Source organism: Vipera berus (assembly GCF_964194415.1).
Source record: "Vipera berus genome assembly, chromosome: 2".
In the NCBI taxonomy this organism is placed as follows: domain Eukaryota; kingdom Metazoa; phylum Chordata; class Lepidosauria; order Squamata; family Viperidae; genus Vipera; species Vipera berus.
This window is the reverse complement of record NC_138203.1, coordinates 48,432,237-48,452,276: the sequence shown is the minus strand read 5'-3', so window position 1 is coordinate 48,452,276 and position 20,040 is coordinate 48,432,237. Positions and strand designations below refer to the sequence as shown.

General features: G+C 36.7%; 1 protein-coding gene across 2 annotated transcripts in view; it reads left to right on the top strand.

Annotated features, from left to right (window-relative positions):
* The window catches only part of EFNA5 (ephrin A5), a gene marked incomplete at both ends in the record, with an annotated part of 189,850 nt that extends 182,737 nt beyond the window's left edge, over positions 1 to 7,113 (top strand). Inside the window, 3 exons of one of the 2 annotated variants that reach the window (XM_081315580.1) lie at positions 3,412 to 3,477; positions 3,888 to 3,968; positions 6,992 to 7,113. In XM_081315580.1, the coding sequence (XP_081171706.1) occupies positions 3,412 to 3,477; positions 3,888 to 3,968; positions 6,992 to 7,113 (269 nt within the window). The remainder of the gene's footprint in view (positions 1 to 3,411; positions 3,478 to 3,887; positions 3,969 to 6,991) is intronic. The other variant, XM_081315581.1, reaches the window with a different exon arrangement.
* Between the last annotated feature and the right edge of the window lie 12,927 nt (positions 7,114 to 20,040).

Below are 20,040 nucleotides of genomic sequence, written 5' to 3'. Positions count from 1 at the left end.
GGAAAAATCTGAAATGCAGCATTGCATCATGAACAATTGTTTTATAAAACAGCATATCGTTGCTTTTTTAAAGCAAGTTATCCTTTAAATTCCTGTAAGCTCTACCTACCTTGAAATTTAGTATGTGGAATATTGACTGGCTGTATACACAAACCATTGATTATCAACCTTAAGTTCATGTTCATCTAATAAGAACTTTCAGAACTATTTATCAACATATTTGTTCAGTCTTCATGGGACTGTCTCTCCAATTTTCACTAAGTCAAGTATATCATTTACTGTTGCCTTCTTGGTGGCATCATCATAACATTTATTATTTTTGAAGAATTCTCTGTTACTTTCTTGAATTTATATCATAATCAGCAAAAATGATCTTAATTTAGCATTGTGTTATCTCTGTATTTCAGATATACTCTTAAATCTCCAATCTTTGGTAATCTATTATCTGAATGCCATAGAATCATAATTCATTTAGCTATGCTGCATAGGTTTGGTGAAATAAATAAAACTATAAATATCAACAAACCATTAATAATATATCACATATATTAATTTATGAGCAAACAAAATCAGATATTAACAGACATAATTATTTGTAGTATTCAAAAGCATTTTTTAAAAAATAAATAATAATTGGACATCAGGTTAAATAAAGGCTTCCAAGTTAAATAGCGTATGAATAGTCCCTTATAAAATGTTCAAACTTCTGAACTATTATAGCAATGTCTCTTTACCAGGACATTTAGTGATAAAATCTGTCCACTATCTTTACTCCTGGGACTATATGATAATTGAATCATATTTTCCCTACTCTAATTCCCCGTATCATAATAAAGGATTGAAGAATGTGTCTGCTGATTGAAAATAAAAGTCCTGTTCTACCTCAATATTGTCAGGAATAATTTATTTCTCATGGTTTTCCTCCATGTATATGTATATAATATATACACATTTTACATTGTTATGATTGATTATGTGTTGTCAAGCCAGTATTGAATCTCAGCAATCACATAGATAGATACATTTGTTTATGTTAATATATTACTTGGACACAAGTTCTTACAATAATGGCCCAAACCATCAAATGCTTTTGCTGAAAAAAAGAAAGAAAGTTAACTTTGCTTATGTGAATAAATCGCAATCTCTTGGAATGTCCAAGTCAGACAGACAGCTTGCTTAGAATCTTTATTCCAGATTAGCTCAGTTATGTATAGAGCTTAAGTCCAGGGAGTTTATAAGAGAGCATTTAGCATATAATTCTACATAGTACAGATTTATAATTTTCAGTTATTTGTTAATGAAGGTAGATAAATAATATAAACTCAGCCTTGTACGAGAGTAGATCTATGACTGCTTGGTTTAAAGAATCAGCACCTAGAAGTAGTCCTTGACGTATGACCACAATTCAGCTCAAAATTTCTGTTGCTGAAACATTTGTCAAGTGAGTTTAACCCCATTTTATGACTTCTCTTGCCACAATTGTTAAGTGAATCACCGCAGTTAAGTTAGTAACACAGTTATTAAGTGAATCTGGTTTTACCCATTGACTTTGCTTCTCAGAAGATTATAAAAGGGGACACTGCAACCATTATGAATATGACTCAGTTACCAAGCATCTGAATTTTGTTCATGTGACCATGGGAATGCTGCAACAATCATAAGTGTGAAAAATGCTCATAAGTCACATTTTTCACTGCCGTTGTAACTTTGAATAGTCACTGAATGGACTGTTGTAAGTCAAGGACTACCTGTTTTCGATGCTGTATTGATACATTAAAAGCCAAAGTGAACAAGATTAGAGCCAAAAGCGTAGAGTGCAAGAGAAATACCCCTATTTGAAGCATTAAAACAGCCATGTCCTTTGGAAGACTCATATGGCTGCTTTAAACCTAGTGATTTTTATGAATATATACATACATAGATAATTGTTTTGTCTGATCCAATAGTGAAGAAAAGTAGTTACGCATGGAAAAAAAACAAAGCCTTTCAAGCAGCCATACAAGCCTTCCAAAGGAAGTTGCTTCAAGCAGATGTACTTTGTTCATCCTAACCCAATTTTCAAAACAAATATTCTTCATAGCTGCAGAAAATTTGAAACATTTGTAAAAAAAAATCATTTCTCACATGCATGTAAGTCACTTAAACTCCTAATAGACAAAAGACAAAATGTCTATGGAGATTCTCAGACATCCGGTCATGATTGTCCCAAAGAAACTTTTTCAGAACTGAACTGAAGAAGCTTCTTGGATGAGAAGCGAAAAGTCTTCAAGGAAAAACAAAGTCCAGTTGCCTTTTGAAAAAGCGTCTTTGGGTCCTATTAGGCTAATTTCTTTTTAAAGCTGCAATGGAAGCTCCACATAAAACCTTGTTTTATTTTCTGAAACAAAATGCAACTTATTATATACACATATGCATCATGAATGTATTTTGATTCAGGCCATGTAGAGATCTATTCTGTAATTCCACTATTGTATTCAAATTGCCATTTTCTCTAGACCCATTCATGATACAAGTTCTTTGATGAAGCATATTATGGTTCAAATTATGAAGCATAATACCGGTAAAGTAGATGTGAGGAACCTATTTCTATCTAGTTTTTGTGTTTTAACTGAAGCAGGAATAAATCCAATAAAATTTTCCCAGGACTATTAGCCAACATAACCAAAAGTAAAGGATCATTAGAGATACAGTTCAGCAACATAATGGAGACCATATCGCTATCATCATCTGGTTAAAGTAAACAATTTGTGAATTTTGGGCTCTCAAGGAAAGACCACCAATTTAGCCTTCTTTGTTATTTATGTACATTGATGCTAAGGGATAGAAAATTTGGCATATCAGTGCTGTTGTTTTAACCCCATGTTTTGGGAGGAAAGCAAAATAAAATGAATAAAATAAAGTAATTATATATAAAAATAAAGAACACTGGATAGTTTAAAATTTTTGTTTGATATTTGAACATCCCCAATAATATGTAGATGGTGTTAGTGGATTGATTACATCCAGAACAAATATGGGACTAAAAAGTTTCACTTAGCATTTGTATAAGTTTTGATGTGATATTAGTATTGCTTGTAGTCATTTTATATGAGCTAGAGTGCGATAGACTTAATAGTTTATTGTTGTTAACATATGGTTGTTTATGATTGTTTTTACCTTTATACCTTGTATTTAGCTCTGGGAAGTCGGGGAGGGGGGAAGGGGTGGGGGGAGGGTTAGGGTGGGTTAGGAAGGGTTGGGTGGGGGGAGGGGGGGAGGGATTGTTAAAGATAAAATGTATTGAAAAACTTTTTAATAAAAAAAATATGTAGATGGTGCTGTGATTACTTACTGAAGTAAAAGAAGAATGTTGGATGTTGTCCTTTAAGATGGAGAATAACTATGCTCTCCAATCTCCTGTTTCTTTTTCAGCATCTGCAATCCCTGATAATGGAAGGAGAGCCTGTTTAAAGCTGAAAGTGTATGTACGGCCTGCAAGTAAGTGCCGTATGCCTTGCTTTAGAGGGTGGCTTTATAGTGCATGCTTCGGTTTAGTAAACAGCAGTATAAACTTCTTTTAACTTTTAAAATCCTATGTGGTATCTCTTCTTTTCAGCATCATTTCTTTTTGTTTTTGCCATATCTTTTAATCATTTTTCACAAAGCAGTTTTCTTATTTGTTTTTCATATGCATCAGTTGCTAACTTGTTGTTTCTTAAATGGTGGTACAAAAAAAAAAACAACTACTGTGGTGTTTCAAAGCAGGCCACAGTTAAGATATAAATATATGCCTATAATAGAAATAGAAATCAGACACGAAGACAGCAGCAAAAAAAAAAAAAAGGAAAATGGGGATTTTAAGGGTGTCTCACTAACTTATTTGGCTGTTATCTCTATTTTTGTTATAGACAACTGTATGAAAACTATAGGTGTTCATGATCGTGTTTTCGATGTTAACGACAAAGTAGAAAATTCATTAGAACCAGCAGGTTAGTATGCTTAGAGACTCTCTTTTAACAAATGCCTCTGTCTTTCTGCAGCTTTCGCGTCTCTTTCTTTCTTTCTCTTTGCATGGTTTGCATGGTAAAATGATTCTGCTTTTACTCATTTCTTGCAGCGCTAATATTGCTTATGGTGTATCTAATTTGCTAATGCTAGAATTGTCTTGTAAGATGTTGAGAAAAAGTATGCTTTTTCCATGACAATCTGCTTATTCAAACATAGCACCTCATTTAAAAACATAACAGTTCTTATCCCATTCCCACCCCATTTTTTGGTGTTTCCATTCAAGAGATGAATATTTAAGTAAAAAAATGTGATGTATACCTATAGACACACACACACACACACACACACACACACACATATACACTGCTCAAAAAAATAAAGGGAACACAAGATAAGACATCCTACTATTAAATACAGTACATTGTGTTGTTTAAGTGTTCCCTTTATTTTTTTGAGCAATATATATATATATATATGTTTCAAATGTTAACTATTTAGATTACCTTGCTAGGCCCCAAACATGGGGCAAATCTTTATTTCCTGTTTTCAGCCTATCTTGAAGGCTATCGAACAGGCAGTAGTCACACCGGACAATTCATATATTTGTGTAAATTACTAACAAAGAATTAAAGGGAAACTGGGATGCATTTCTGACTCCTTAGTCGTCATCAGAAGGGTATAGCTGGCTGATGACGACTAAGGAGTCAGAAATACATCCCAGTTTCCCTTTAATTCTTTGTTAGTAATTTACACACATATATATATAAAGGTTCTCCTGCACATGCGTGCTAGTCGTTTCCAACTCTAGGGGCCGGTGCTCATCTCCATTTCAAAGCCAAAGAGCCAGCGCTTGTCTGAGGACGTCTCCATGGTCATGTGGCCGGCATGACTAGACACCAAAGGTGCATGGAACGCTGTTACCTTCCCACCGGAGTGGTCCCTATTTTTCTACTTGCATTTTTACGTGCTTTAGAACTGCTAGGTTGGCAGAAGCTGGGACGAGTAACAGGCACTCACTCTGTTATGCAGCAGTCGGGATTCGACCCGCCAAACTGCTGACCTTCTGATCAACAAGCTCAGCGTCCTAACCCACTGAGCCACCGCGTCGCTTATATACATATATACACATATACACATATACACATATACGTATACGTATACATATACATATGCATATGCATATACATATATATATATATTGTCCATGAGAATTTAAATGCATTTTATCTAGTTGCTACCCTGCCCCAATCTATAGATGAATTTTGGACAGAATTTTACAATGTCCTAGAGAAAAATATATGCACTGTATTTTGCAGTAAATGGGTAAAATAAAATTGATTTCAGGTTTAAAAGATGGACAACTGGATATGATAATATTCTTGGTACATTTATGTTAATAGTGTACTGTAGATACTGGGGAGAAAACTTAAGAAATATTCAATTTCTTGATTTTTGAGTGTCCTGTTCTAGAGCTACCTGAGACCTACAGAGGAAGTCAAACAAGGTTAAGGCAGAGGTTCTCAGATGAAGGAAGCTGAAGGGACAGCAGGGCAAACAAAGTCCCTCTGATGAAGAGAAAAGCTGACAAGGAGTGAATACAAGGCACAGACCCTCTGGCAAAGAGAGACGTCAGAAAGTCAGAACCTAAGATAATTCCCCAAAGGAGCAGGAGGAAGTTTTCAAAGGAATACCCTAAAGCTTGTTATAGTCGTTGTCATTGTCCCACTCTACTAATTTGTACTGCATTCCTATCCTCTAAATTTAGCAGAATCAAACTTCTACAGAGACGTAGATATAGAAATTACTGAGTAAAGCAAGTTTATGTCCTTTGGTTGTTAGGGCGCTTAATGCAAAATAAATGTGCTTCTCCTAATGAAAGAGCCATAGCCTTACTTTCATTTTACATATTGAAAGATGTACGTTCAGGGAATTGTAATGCTCATATTCCTAAAAGAGACATTCCTGGTACCTAAACTGAATGTTTCCAACATCAAATTAAATGTATTATAAGTTGTGTATGTTTTTAGGGTTAGATATTGTTTAATGTTATGATTTTTATATTATAGACAGCAATGAAACTTTTAGAAATAATTATGACAATTTAGATGCATTTGCTCATAAACATAGAAATTAGGGAACCCAGCAACTGTACAATTAAATTCACTGTCTCTGGATAGTTTTAAATCTTAATCAAAGTCTCTCATAGTTAACATTTAAATTTTCTAGGTAAGTATTTTCCTACTTTACAACTTAGATGCCATGGAAAACTAATTTATACAGAAAAAGACCATTTGGGATTTTTGGTGTTACTTCCAATCATTTCTTCCTTTTCGAAGAGAGAGAAAGACTCTTTAGCACTATTTAGAAATGTCAAAAAGCAGAGTAAGTCATTCTGCATAATTTCTGCTTGTGGCCATCTCTCAATATCTTTATGGTGTGATTTTTGCTGCTTTCTCAAATGATGTATCATCTGTTTAAATATGGTATCATTTCAGAGCTTCTGTTGTTGTCTACTGATAGGCAGCTACAGCAGCTTTTGAGATTTGTGCTTAATTGCTTTCATTTCCCATTTTTCAAACAAAATCATAATATTCTATATCTTAAGGAAACAATATGCATTGATATAATTTTTCTCTTCAACAAGATCTCTGATCAAGTCAGTCTTCCTTACAACCCTCTTATCTTTGTTTAAAATTTTATGTAGCCAGATTTTACAAGCAGAAACTTTGGAATCATTTTGGAACTGGTAAATTATCACTTGCACATTCACTGATTTTCTGCATGCTAACTACATAAGACAAATACAAATCTAAAACTAATTCAGAGAACAATGTCCAACGTTTCAATGGGTGTTCCCTTTTGGTTTCATTTTTTTAATTGGAACACATGGTATTTAACCAAGGAACTATTAAAAAGTTTTACAATAATATGTTTTAAAATATATTTATTTTTTTCTTTATCTTTGGAGGAAAAAATTACAAATGTGTGCTTTCTGTTTGAACAGATGATACTGTACATGAATCGGCTGAACCATCTCGTGGTGAGAATGCAGCTCAGACCTTAAGGATATCCAGTCAGCCTTTCACAACTCTACTGTTCCTTCTAGCAATGCTTTTGACGTTATAGCACATATTCTAGCAAGCTGCCACAGTCAACTTCAGGATCCTGGAACATCAAAGATCCACTTTGCTCATCCCAGCAACGGGACTTTGTATTGGTTTGCAGATGTTGGTTTGTTCTCCTTCCCCAGTCTTCTCCCTTTCTCTCCTCTGCAACCTGAACTTTGAGCAGAAATTGAAGAGGAATAACTAAACCTCTTCCTACTCCCAAGCTTTCCCTGGCTTTCCTTGATCCCTTCTAAAATAAATGGACTCCAAATGAAAATGCCAAATTTCAATATTGACACTAGTGATTCTTACTTTCTTCTGCAGCCTCTCTTAAGATACTGCCTAGTTAATTCACTGGGCCATCTGTTTATGGAGAAGGAAGAATAATAGGAGATGCAGTTAGTCGAAGAATAAGAAAGTTATTTGAAAAAAAAAACCAAGAGAAGATTTTTTTTACTGTTTTCAATAAAATATTTATTTCTCCTTGTTCAGCACTGTAAGACGATCATGCAATGCACTGTGTCACCATGTCAGGACTGGAGGGAAGATATTAAGAATAGATATATCTCAGTGATCAGGCTTCTCAAAGGAAAGAGATATTATTTGTATGCAACTGCCTTGAAAGGTCCTTGACTGTAGAAGTTATGCTCCATAACATAAGCTCTGTCATTAGGGGAGAATAAAAATGACTACCGACATGCAAGGTCAGATTTAGGAAACTATGTTGGAGTGATAGTGCCTGTTATCGCTCTAGGTGGATATAGTGCACACCAGATTACTTTTCTTTTGACTCAGATACCGTGGTGCTACAACAATTTTTGTTCAAATGCAAAAAGGCATTTCTGTACTTCTAAAATATTTTTTTCTGTGTGAATAAAGTGACCTTTCCCAAGGCTGACTTAGTAGCCAAGTAGCCTTGGATCCAGCTCTGGGTGGTGATATATACTATGTTGATAATAGCTCAGGGTGGAGTAAACCTGGTGAGTGATACAGAACCCCCAGTGTCGTGATAATTCTGCCTCCTTGAAAGTTTGGCAACTCTTGGAGTAAAATGCTGCTGGAGAGGAACCAGGACATTTGTCATAGAGGGTGGAGGGGAGTTCTGCATGGAAAGAACAGAGTACAAGAAGATTGTTTTGAACTGTAGAGTGAAAGTTGAGGCATTGATCTCATCTCCCTCTTCCTTTCCAACACAGTTGAAAAGTAGTGTAAATGTCTTCATTGACAGGAGATAAATTAGACAGACTCCCAAAGACTTTTAACTATTTTGTTGCTTTTAAAAATCCACTAGAGTAGAAAATACATTATCTAGATATACCTTATGCTGAAAATAACTATATATGCTTGTCCTATTTAAAGATGATAAAATGTGGTAATTTGTGACAAGATTATGGGGTGCTGATTGGTTGAAATTGGGTGAATCCTTAGGCAGCTGTGATATAGCCTCATAAAACATTTACCAGGAAATGCCTTCTTTATAGTATTCCATTAACTTAGGCAGACCAAATTTAGATTTACTAAATAAGAGAGATCATGAAAATTACTTAGGAAATTTAGTTTTCTCTCAAAATTAGTGAGAACAAAACTTTACAAAAATGTGGTTAGGGTTCACTGAATTTTCACAAGATAGCAAAAAAAGAAGAAGAAAGAATTTAATACTAAACCATAATGCAAATGGACAGAATTTTGTAAATGCCTCTTTGTATTATGAAAAGGAAGCATTTTTCTAAAACTTTTTTGCAGAATTTCAGGATTCAAAAATAGCATGAATAAAATGGTAAATGTAAGGCGCCCTGGGCTGTATTTGAAAGCACAGAGATATAGCACACAAATAAAAAAAGTTTCATAATCAACCCTGAGGAATGGCACTGTTTTCCTCAGAGTACAATCAATCAATCTCCTCTCTTCAATATGTATTTTGGGTGCATATGTAGGAAGGGATGACCTTGAAAATAGTGATCAAGGCAAAGACAATGTTGCACATGAATTAAGATCCTACAAGTGTAACCTACCAATTGCAAATATGAGTTGCACTGTTCGTTGTCCTAACAATGGCTATAGCTGTTTTTTCATCATTTATCTACAAATAATAAAAGGCTGGACTCACTTGCCTCAATAGCACGCTTTCTAAACCACAGATTGTCACCACAGTGAATTCAAACTTTTGCTTTGCCACGGCGCCACTGCTAATCTAATGAATAAAAGCAACACTGTAATTACAGTTCAGATGCTAATTGCTACATTGCCTCAAATGCAGATCTTCTCGGCAGTAGGTTCACAGGACCTTCGGATATTTGATGGCATCAGGCAATCTTATTAAGCAAGAAATGGCCATGTTCACAGGACATAGTGAGACATAAGACTTGATTAGTATAAATACTTCTGAACACTGAAGATACTAAACCATCCATTTGTATGTTCCATCTGAAAGCAAATCATGACTCCTTATCAAAGAAATTAGCCATAAGCAAGCCATAGTTATGTTCTATGGTATGTGCAGGCCATGAATTGTATCTCCTTGGAACTGATATTTAACAAGGTTTGCTGCTCATGCAGGAGCACTGATGCTAACCAAGCCTTATGGTGCATTCATGCAAATGTGGCCAGTGCCTGAAAATGTTTTAATCTCTCCCACATGTGTGTGTGTGTGTGTGTGTGTGTGTGTGTGTGTGTGTGTGTGTGTGTGTGCTGTCCTGGCGTCTTCAAAAAGATGTCAGTATGTACGTTTATTATAGCCCCTGTTCTCAAGCATGGAATATGAGATACAACATTTGATCCCCTCAATTCAGACAGTCTGCCCTGTGTCATCCAGTCCGAGTTTGCTAAGGGCTTTGAAAAGGGTAGCAGGGAAATAAGGATTGATCTGTGTGATGGATACTGTGTATCCTTTAATAGACAACAAGGTAACATTTTGTGTTAGTTTAGAAATATTGTTTTGTACTGTACTTTCTCAGCTGGCGAAGGAAAGACAAGTTAAGACAAAAAAAATGCTATGTTCTTTAAATTCTGTATTATTAGCAGCCTCTGTTGTACATAGTGTTTGATAATAAAGTATTAATTTGATTATGTCTTTTGTAAGTGAGAAGAAAATAGATTTTCGTGATATTAAAATTTAAATAAACCATTCAGCTTCTTGGATATATCCCCCCCCAAATCCATCATGGTTACTGATGATGTAGCCACCACAGGTCATTCCCCATACAGGATTCACTCATGAAAGCCATTCAGCCACTCAAGATTTCACAATGGCAGGACTTGGAGCATTGTGGCATCTGGTTATTGATGTTTTGTCCGTGGAATTAATGGTCTATTGTTGGAAGCCCATGGTATTTTTCTTTGGGTGTTAGGTTTTCATTAGCATGTGGATTCACAATAGTTTGGGATTTTATTCTTCCTTCTCGTGAAAACAATTTTTTTCCTTCTAGTTGTTTATTCCTTTTTCTTTTCATGGGTGATTGTTTTCAAAAGGGGCCTTCCCAGCGACATATGTGATAATGTACAGTGACTTGATTCCTCACCCCATTGAACATCAAATGTAGCAAGGGGTTATACTGTATGTAAATAATTTTCTTTCCTATATAACCGTTGAAGGAAAGAAATAATAGCTACCAAGGGAATATGTGTGTTTGGGGTTTTTTCACATTGCCAGCAGTGGCTGAATCAATTTTTTTGCAAATTTTGAAAAATACCAAACTTTTTCCATAGTCCAGTTATGTAAGTTTAACAATTTTGTTTCCATCTACTGTAAGTCAGATTCCTCTTTCTCTTCCCTGCTACCAAGTCCCCCTTAAGTTCTCATTAAAAATGGAGCAGCAAATGGACGAATCTATTTCTGACCTGCAGTGCCCTACTTTTGCCGTACCTTCACCCATGTTTTTCAGACTTGAGACTAATCTCGCTGCCAAAATCTTACTGCCATTATCTGACCAGTTTAATAGATGCTAGCATAGTGGAGGTTGCCCATGAGCCTACAGAATCTGCTTTCCATGGTTACCCTTGATGGCCTATTGAAGCCACTTCTTGTGTGCTTCTGGGTATGACAGTCCAACTCAGTGTGGTCCTGTCCTTGTACTGCCCTGCTTTGCAGTTTCTTTGCACTTATTTATTGAGTGCTGTTTTCAAAATGCTTACATTATATGAATTTAACAAAAAGTGTTAAAAAACAAACCCATAAAATCTGTATTTGTATATACACATGTCCGTACAATTATATCTGAATAAAAAATTAAAGATTTTCATCATTTTAATAAATTTCTTTTAGGCTACATTTTTATTTACTGAATAATGCCTTTGGTTCAGTGGCTTTTTTTTAATCTTAAATATTTGTGGGGGAATGGAGCCTGCAAGGAATACAACACTGAGCAGTTCTGTAATGTTTGGAATGCAATTTCTGCACAGATTAAATACCTTGAGCTGTCACCACCAGGATCCACTCTGATCTATATTTTGGATGCTGTGATGTTGTTTTTTTTTTCCTTAGCCGAAGCATCTGCTTAAGGATAAGTTGTTAGGGTGGTTATTCACATCATCTTCAACACAGTGACTGTACAAATAATTCAGTGTTTTAAATTGTGCTTTCCTGTTTTTACGATGAATGGCAATTTGATGCAGAATAAAGTAAGATATTCTGCTAAGTGTGGACTGGCGGGGATGTAAAGGACTGCAAACAGGGCAGACAATGCACGGCACCCCTTTTGCCAGTGTCCCTTGGCTAAAAATGCGTGGACTAAATGAGTTTAAAAAGTGGAGAAAAGCCCGTGTTGTAGCTGCAGATCTCCCCAACTGTTTTCAATCAGTTTGAAATGCTGATACCCCATTCCTTAAACACTCTGCATTAGAAACGGTACACAGCTCTGCAAGAAGTTATCAACTGGTGTTCAGTATGCTTCATTATCTATTAATGGCAGATTTCTTTCTTCACTCCTGGAGCATTGAAATGTCAATTGTTGTGTTTGTATATTAAAACTCCTAAGGGCTATAGTGAAAAAGAGCCCCCTCTAGGAACCAAGGTATGCTTAAGGAAATCTCTCCTCATATTCCATCTTTGCTATGGTCAACTAACTAGACTGGGAGGCTTCACAGGCATTGTTAAGACTTTAAGCGGACTAGACAAAGTTTGGTTGTTTACTTAGCATGCAGTTATCATTTAACCATTCTTCTAGAAATTGTTACACTCCTGTAGCAAGGTGGATATCTGATTTAAGTAAATACAGTAGCCCATATATTAGCAAAAGGGAAGCGGTGTGGCTCAGTGGGTTAAGACGCTGAGCTTGTCGATCAGAAGGTCGGCAGTTTGGCGGGTCGAATCCTGAGTGCCGCGTAGCACAGTGAGCGCCTGTTACTCGTCCCAGCTTCTGCCAACCTAGCAGTTCAAAAGCACATAAAAATGCAAGTAGAAAAATAGGGACCACTATGGTGGGAAGGTAACAGCGTTCCGTGCGCCTTTGGTGTCTAGTCATGCCGGCCACATGACCACGGAGACGTCCTCGGACAAGCGCTGGCTCTTTGGCTTTGAAACGGACATGAGCACCGGCCCCTAGAGTCAGAAACGACTAGCACGCATGTGCAGGGGAACCTTTACCTTTATATATTAGCAAATGTTTTTGATCAGTAAAGGTGATAGGTGCATAGAACATCACGTAAAAATAAGGTGAGGGATAAAGGAGCACACAAAAAGTATCTAACTCGCCACACATTTTCAAATCCAAACTTTAATTACATTCATGTTAGCATTAACCTCCTTGAAAGCTTTTTATTAAATTTAATTGGTTAACAGGGCAGCCAGTACTAATTATAACTTGCTTTGACTTCTCTTTACAAATTATGAGTGACAGCCTACTGTGGAGAGAAAGAGAGAGAGATATACAAGAGCTGATGTGCTGAACCCTAGTCTCTGGAAGTATCAATTTAAGATTATGATTAACATACGCTTGGTTTAGTTTGGCATAATACCCTCAAACAATTTTTCAGATTTAACAATGACTGGTTATAATTCTGAGGGATCCTCTGCAGTCATAAACAACATTTTTTATGTTTTTATTTAAGTGGGTTTTTTTCTCTTTTCTCTAGTTAGGTCCTTAATATTTCTGTTTCCACACAGTGTGGCAAACTATGTAACAATTTTAACCAAATTTAAGAATATTTTACAAGTTACTCAAACCTGTGACAACATTAACTTGTAGGAGAAAGGAGGTTTCAGGACCATAAGAAGGAAATCATGATTCAAAAGGGCATAAGTGGGTCCACCCACAGCTAGATCAGAATCATTGCCCTCACACATGCAGTTGTAGAAATTGTTTAAATAAATGAATAATAAATAATCCCACTGCTGGCATTTGTCCCTCTGCAGATTATTCTAAGTTTATCTGCCTTTCCTATAGTTAATAAAAATGTTGGGAGAAGAGGGAATTAAGGCTTTGATTGTACAAGATGTTCTGCAGTTCTAAACATGGCTTGATGGGCGTGTATCTGTGTGTGCTATTGAATGTGCTTTTATTCTGTTTAAAAAAGGATATTTTGCTTGGTTGATTTACAACAAGCAAAATATGTTCTTTTTCAATTAAAAAAAAGAAATAGGGATAAATGTAGTGTTGAACTATGCAAGCTATAGGCAGATACTGAAAATGCCTGGGGAACATCAGATTCTAGCTGCAGAGTTCTACTCATAAATACAATCCAATTTCATGCAGATATCCAAGTTAATGTCCCATATAACTTTACACACACACACACGCACACAGTCATTATTAGGAATCCATCTAAATTCAAACATTACAGAAATAAAAAATAAAATTGTATAGAGATTTGCATTTTTTTCAGAGATTGATAGAACCAGTCATTTTAAATGGCTGGTTTAAAGAAACACAGAGCAACAAAGATTATTAGGGGGATTGGAGGCTAAAACATATGAAGAACAGTTGCAAGAACTGGGCATGGCTAGTCTAGTGAAAAGAAGGACCAGGGGTGACATCATAGCAGTGTTCTAATATTTGGGGGCTGTCACAAAGAGGAGGGGATCAACCTATTTTCCAAAGCACCCAAAAGCCAGACAAGGAGCAATGGATGGAAACTGATCAAGGAGAGATTCAACCAAGAAATAAGACATTTTCTGACAGAACAATCAACCAATGGAAGAGCTTGCCTTCAGAAGTTGTGGGGGCTTCATCACTGGAAGCTTTCAAAAAGAGACTGGACAGCCACTTGTCAGAAATGGTATAGGGCCGTGGTGGTGAACTTATGGCACGCGTGCCAAAGGTGGCACACAGAGCCCTCTCTGTGGGTATGCATGCTGTAGCCCCAGTTCTAGGCCTTCAGCTGGGTTTTATAAAACCTTTTCACTTTAGGCCTCCGCCGCCGTGTGCAAAAAAAAAAGTTCAATAAATCAATCAATTTCAACTTCTCGAAGGGAAAAAAAAGATCTCGCAAAGTTGGAATTGATTGATTGAACTTTTTAGTCCCATGCAGTCTGCCGTTCCCACCTCAGCCACGCCCACCCAATGGAACACGCCCACCCAGCACCTGATGATACATAAGTGGGTTTTGGATTGCAGTTTGGGCACTCGGTCTCTAAAAGGTTCACCATCACTGGTATAGGGTCTCCTAGTTGAGTAGGGGGTTGGACTAAATGACCTACAATGTCCCTTCCAACTGTTATTCTGTATTCTGTACTCAGTCGTGAAATTTTGCCAATTATACTCTCCACCAATACATTTTAAATCCCTGTTATATGCAATATTGAACACAATACTAATGAAGACTTCAACCTAGATCTCCCTGATCTTCACCCAGTATTATTATTGGCCCTTTATGTGGCCTAAACTGGAGGTGGGAGTGCTCATTGCCAAAAAACGGATAGATTCACATCACATGAATCGGGAATGAGATTTTGAAAAAGTTGTGGGAAGTCTAGGGAAGTCTTATTGTTTTCAACTGTTCAATAACAGAGTTTATCAACTTTCCATTTTTAGAAAACATGGTGATATGTATGTGGGTCTAGGGGTCATCGAAAGAGACCATTATGTCCTGCCAGCCAAGGTTGCTCATCCGTGATCTAAACATGAGATGCAGAGGTGTAGTGGAGAACATATGTATTGGGAGCTGTATCTAAACTGAGCAAAGGGAAAAGTTAATAAGATTAAATCAAAAAAGATATTGTAATTTGGCATAGTTGATCTCCAAAGAAATTTTTTTATGTCTCTTCAGTAAGTTTGACTTCCATCCATTCCCAAATTCGAACAAGAGTGTAATAGAAAAATACTCACTGGTGGTTGGCCCAAATCCCTACTTCTGTTTTTGATACTTTTTGCCATATGTTGTTTGAATGGCACGTTGATTAAATGGACCACTGAACTGTCCCATTTGTGCCAACATCAAAGACGTATCTTCATTTGCTTGCTAAGTGCAGCATCAGGTCTGTACTGAGTTGGATGAGCTGCTAATAGAATGGGACAGCTATTCTTTGATTCCTTTAAATATGCTGGCATCTAACACTGGAATGTGAGCAGAAAGATACAAGCCTTTTGGTGTGGCAGCCCCTCTCTCACAATTGAACTCAAAGCATTCATATATAGAGTAGAACCTTCTACCTAACAGAAACAGAAAGGAATTCAATGATTTGATTCATGTGTCACAATATAAATGTTTTATTAAAACTTCAATAAACCCAGTTGAATGGATTTGCATAGAACTACAGTATGTCTAAGATAACCTCTATTTATTGGATTTGCCTGTTAAATCAAGGATTGCTCCCTTAAGCTGAGGTTGATACAAATTATTTTTATTATTACGTCATTTATTTCAATGGCATAATTGAAGCAGGTACATATACTGGCAGAAATAACATAAATTTGGATTTTAAAAAATGCCTTCCATCAAAATGGTCCATCATTTTGAAGTTCTACTATATATTATGGAATACTGTGTAATGAGAAAGTTTTAAAATAATTTTTAATCTTAAAATGATGCTCACATAAGAAATTAAAGTCCTGATTATAGGGAAAAAACAATCAAGTATTCACATTTCATTGCATACCTCTAAAAAAAGTCTCAATTTTTCTTTTAGTTTTCAATAAGCAATTCCAAATCAAGCCTTTTTATGATAAGTCAATGGTAAATGTGGGTGTGAGCCTACAAAAAATTGCAATTTCCATTGTAAGCTAACTCCTACAATGGCTTGGCCCTGTGCCACATTTGATGGAAACCACAGTTGATGGCAAAGAGATCTTATTTCTTTCACTTGATGATGATGCTGAAGAAAAACAAATGAGAGTCTTATGGCTGTCATGCCAAGGAAGTTTGCTGTTGCTATTTTGATTTTTTTTCCCCTCCATATTTACATATATACTGTATATTAAAGCGGCTTGGTCTCTAGGTATAAATAGGCAAACCTGCCTACAGTTCTTATGTGCTGCGCTCATTAGCCAAACTTTTCTCCTCTAAAGAACCTTTGCCAAAAGGTTAAATGGAATGCATACAGCTGCAAATGTTATGAATATTTATGATAGTGTGAGACGGAGATTTTGCATCCATGAATAATAAAGGGTTTTTTCCCCTCAAGTAGAGATAACGAGATGGGGACAAAACCGTGATGTTGCAAAGTGTGGAAACCCCACTGAGAACAGCAGGGGCAGCCCAATTCTTCCCACCCTTTCCTGCTTGAACTGAAATATAAAATAGGATGGAACATACAGAATTTTTAAAATAAAGTTCATAGCAAATGGGGGCTTTATCTACTGTGTATGTCACCATCCCCTCCTGTGCACTTCATTTGCAAAAGATTGGGGCACGGGGTATGTGTCAATGATAAAGTCACCCTCCAGTTTGGAACACAGGATCTTATATGTGAAATTCCTGGGGTAGCCGTTACATATTAAGCAGAGGCTGAAGGAGCTGCTTTGCATTCTCTTCAGGAGCAATTGATGGGAAAGCCTTTACAACAGCATAAAATTTAAGATCCATTTATTGTGTAGCTTTAAAACAGTCTGGTTTGCTTTGGAAGAAAAGAAGCAGAACAACCAAGTCAACCGTATTTATTCCGGAAATGGGCAGGTGAATAATACTGAAGGGATGTACAAGTTCTGTTTCAAAACACCCTTATTTAAAATTCATGTTTAGGTGTTTTAAAGCCAAGAATATCACACGTGAAAGAAACTTCAATTTTCTCAGCAAATTTTGATACCAGGAGACTCCTCCTACAGTTAGTCATGCTAGCATGAGAAAATGTTGTGCTAAATTTATTTTATTTATTTATTTTAATTCCATTTATATCCCGCCCTTCTCCAAAGACTTAGGGCGGCTTACAAGCTTAGCAGTAGCCTTCAATCTATGTATATGCCTGCTTATTAGGGCTTTCATACACCCCCCAAGCGGCATTATTACAAAGTCAGCTTAATTGCCCCCAACAATCTGGGTCCTCATTTTACCTACCTCGGAAGGATGGAAGGCTGAATCAACCTTGAGCCTGGTGGGATGCGAACCTGCACTAATTGCAGGCAGCTGGTGTTACTTAAGGAGGCATTAGCCCACTGCTCCACCAAGGCTCCATAATGTTGTACACATGGGAGTTGTACAATTTCTTAGTAAAAGAACATTGGTTCCTTTGCATTGCCCTTTGCTAGTATACACCACATCTATAGCTCTGACCTAGCACACTTGTTACCATATTGAACTTGATTGTAATCACCTTTTCACTGATCAGGGATCCTATCTGTATATATCATCAACGCATAAGAAGCTGCCCTAACTGTGGTTTGCGAAACATGTCCAAAGGCGCATCATCCAGCACCTTGAGGATCCGGCCTTTTGATCCCATGAAATCTTGTCTGCACATATGTGTACTTCTATATTGGATGAATCAGAGAGTGGAGTGGAAACTCACATGCTAATTGTTTGCCTTAGAAGAACAACAAGATAAGAAAAACATTTTCATTGTCAACATACCATGCTTGAGTTATTACTTTGTTGGCAATTTATTATTTATTTATTATTTATTTTTGGGCACTGAGCTCCAGTGGACTTGCTGGTGTCATTGTACTATTGCTTCAAATAATGTAGTGTTTTCATGGCCAAGGCAGTAGAAGAAGCTACTAATAAGTCTTGGGTAATAAACAAAAAAGTGTGAAACATGATTGCATTTTACTGCATCTTAGATTTCTGTTAAACACAATTTAGGATGACGAATCACTGGTGACAGCTATTACTTTTACCACTTAAACAATTTTCTCTTCATTATTTGCTATTAAAGTAATTTTCCAGAAAGCAAATTATGTGTGTTTGTATATTTATTTTTGAAAGCATTCTCTGGGCTGATGAGACTTAACAGTAAGCATTTGCTTTCTGCTTCACTTTGTGTTCGGCAAAAGATTACTGGCAGGAATGGTCCTGCACATCAAACATCACCAAGACAAAGTTCAACTAAATGAAATTATATTTTCACTTGGTTTCCAGGATGTGAATTATTGCTTAATGGTAATGCTTTAGCACAGATTATCTCTGTGAAGTGGGTTAGGCCGAAACAGTGTGACTGGCTCAAAGTCACTCACTCTTAATACCACAAAAGTCATCATCCCACACAGAGCCCAATCAACGTTTTCTTTTTGTGCCCTAACCACTTTGTTTTTTGTTTTGGGGTGCTAGATTATGCCATGTTTATTCATTTTAATTATTCCCAGAAATTAACCTTGTTTCAATCTTCTCTCACCAACAATCCGATTTTACTTGGGGCAAACAATAAAAAAAATGTGTTGAAATCATTATCCAACAGCAGAGGTGTGTAATAGTGCAATAAAAATTATATAACCCCCCTCCTCCCCTTTATTAAAAAAGTTTTAAACTATAAGCTACCTCTAAGGAACAGTCCACTAATGCATAGCATATATGTGTTTTTTTCTATGATAATTCACAGTAACAAATTACTGTATACCATTGGTTAACATTTTATTGCACCCAAACTTCCTTGCCTATTGAATCATACAATGTTTCACACATTTATTTTCCAGATTCAATTTCAACTCTTTATAGCCCTTAGCAATAACATGTTCATCATTAACACACAATCCATTTTTTACGGATTCAAACCCATAGTTTTTTGCCAAAATTAAATTTTTCCTTCAGTTGCAAATATGTCAGCCAGTGACATACATGTCCTTCTGATTCCAATCCTTCTTTTGACTAGATTAGGTTCACCTTGATTACAAAATATTATTTGATCATACTTCCTCCAGTTTGGTTTCACCCTCATTTCTTTTCTGAAGGGACAATCAAAGAGGTACCTTAAGGGAGAACCTGATTTTATATTTATTCCAAATCCTTAGGATAGCATGCCTAACAAACTGTTTCTTAAAGTCAGTACTCATTTTAACCTTTTCATACCACAGGTAGGTATGCCATCAAACTCTAATCTCCTGATCTTCCAGTTCAAGTAATTTCTTATTTCTAAGAGTCACCCAATGTTTTCATCCAAAGCTCACCAAGTCCATGCTTCCACCATTTGGCTTTTGTCACTGGCTTTATGTTGGCTTCATTTAATTTTCTTTCAAACCGATTCATGCTTTTCTGATTGATTTCAATTTTAGAGCTTCTAATGGCTTTCAAATTTGGGTGGTTTGATTCATTCTGCCTTAACTGTATTTATAGCCGCTACAGTATGAGTGTTGTGATTCAGGGTCAGCCTGTGGGTTCGGCAGTTGGGTCGGATGACTCAGATGAGGGGGAGGAGGGGGGTGTTGAAGAAGTTGCTGATGATGGCTTTGAGGCTCCGCAGAGCCCCCAGCCAGGCCCCTCCTACCTGGTGGAGACCCAGACCCAGCTGTGTGAGCCTGACAGTGTGGATGAAGATGACCCACAGCTGGCCCTGTTCAAGGACGCCCGACGCAGGAGGCAGTCAAATAGGAGCAAGCAGAGGAAGGCTGTGGGGCTTCTCGGAAGGAGGCAAAGAGAGGCCACGCCC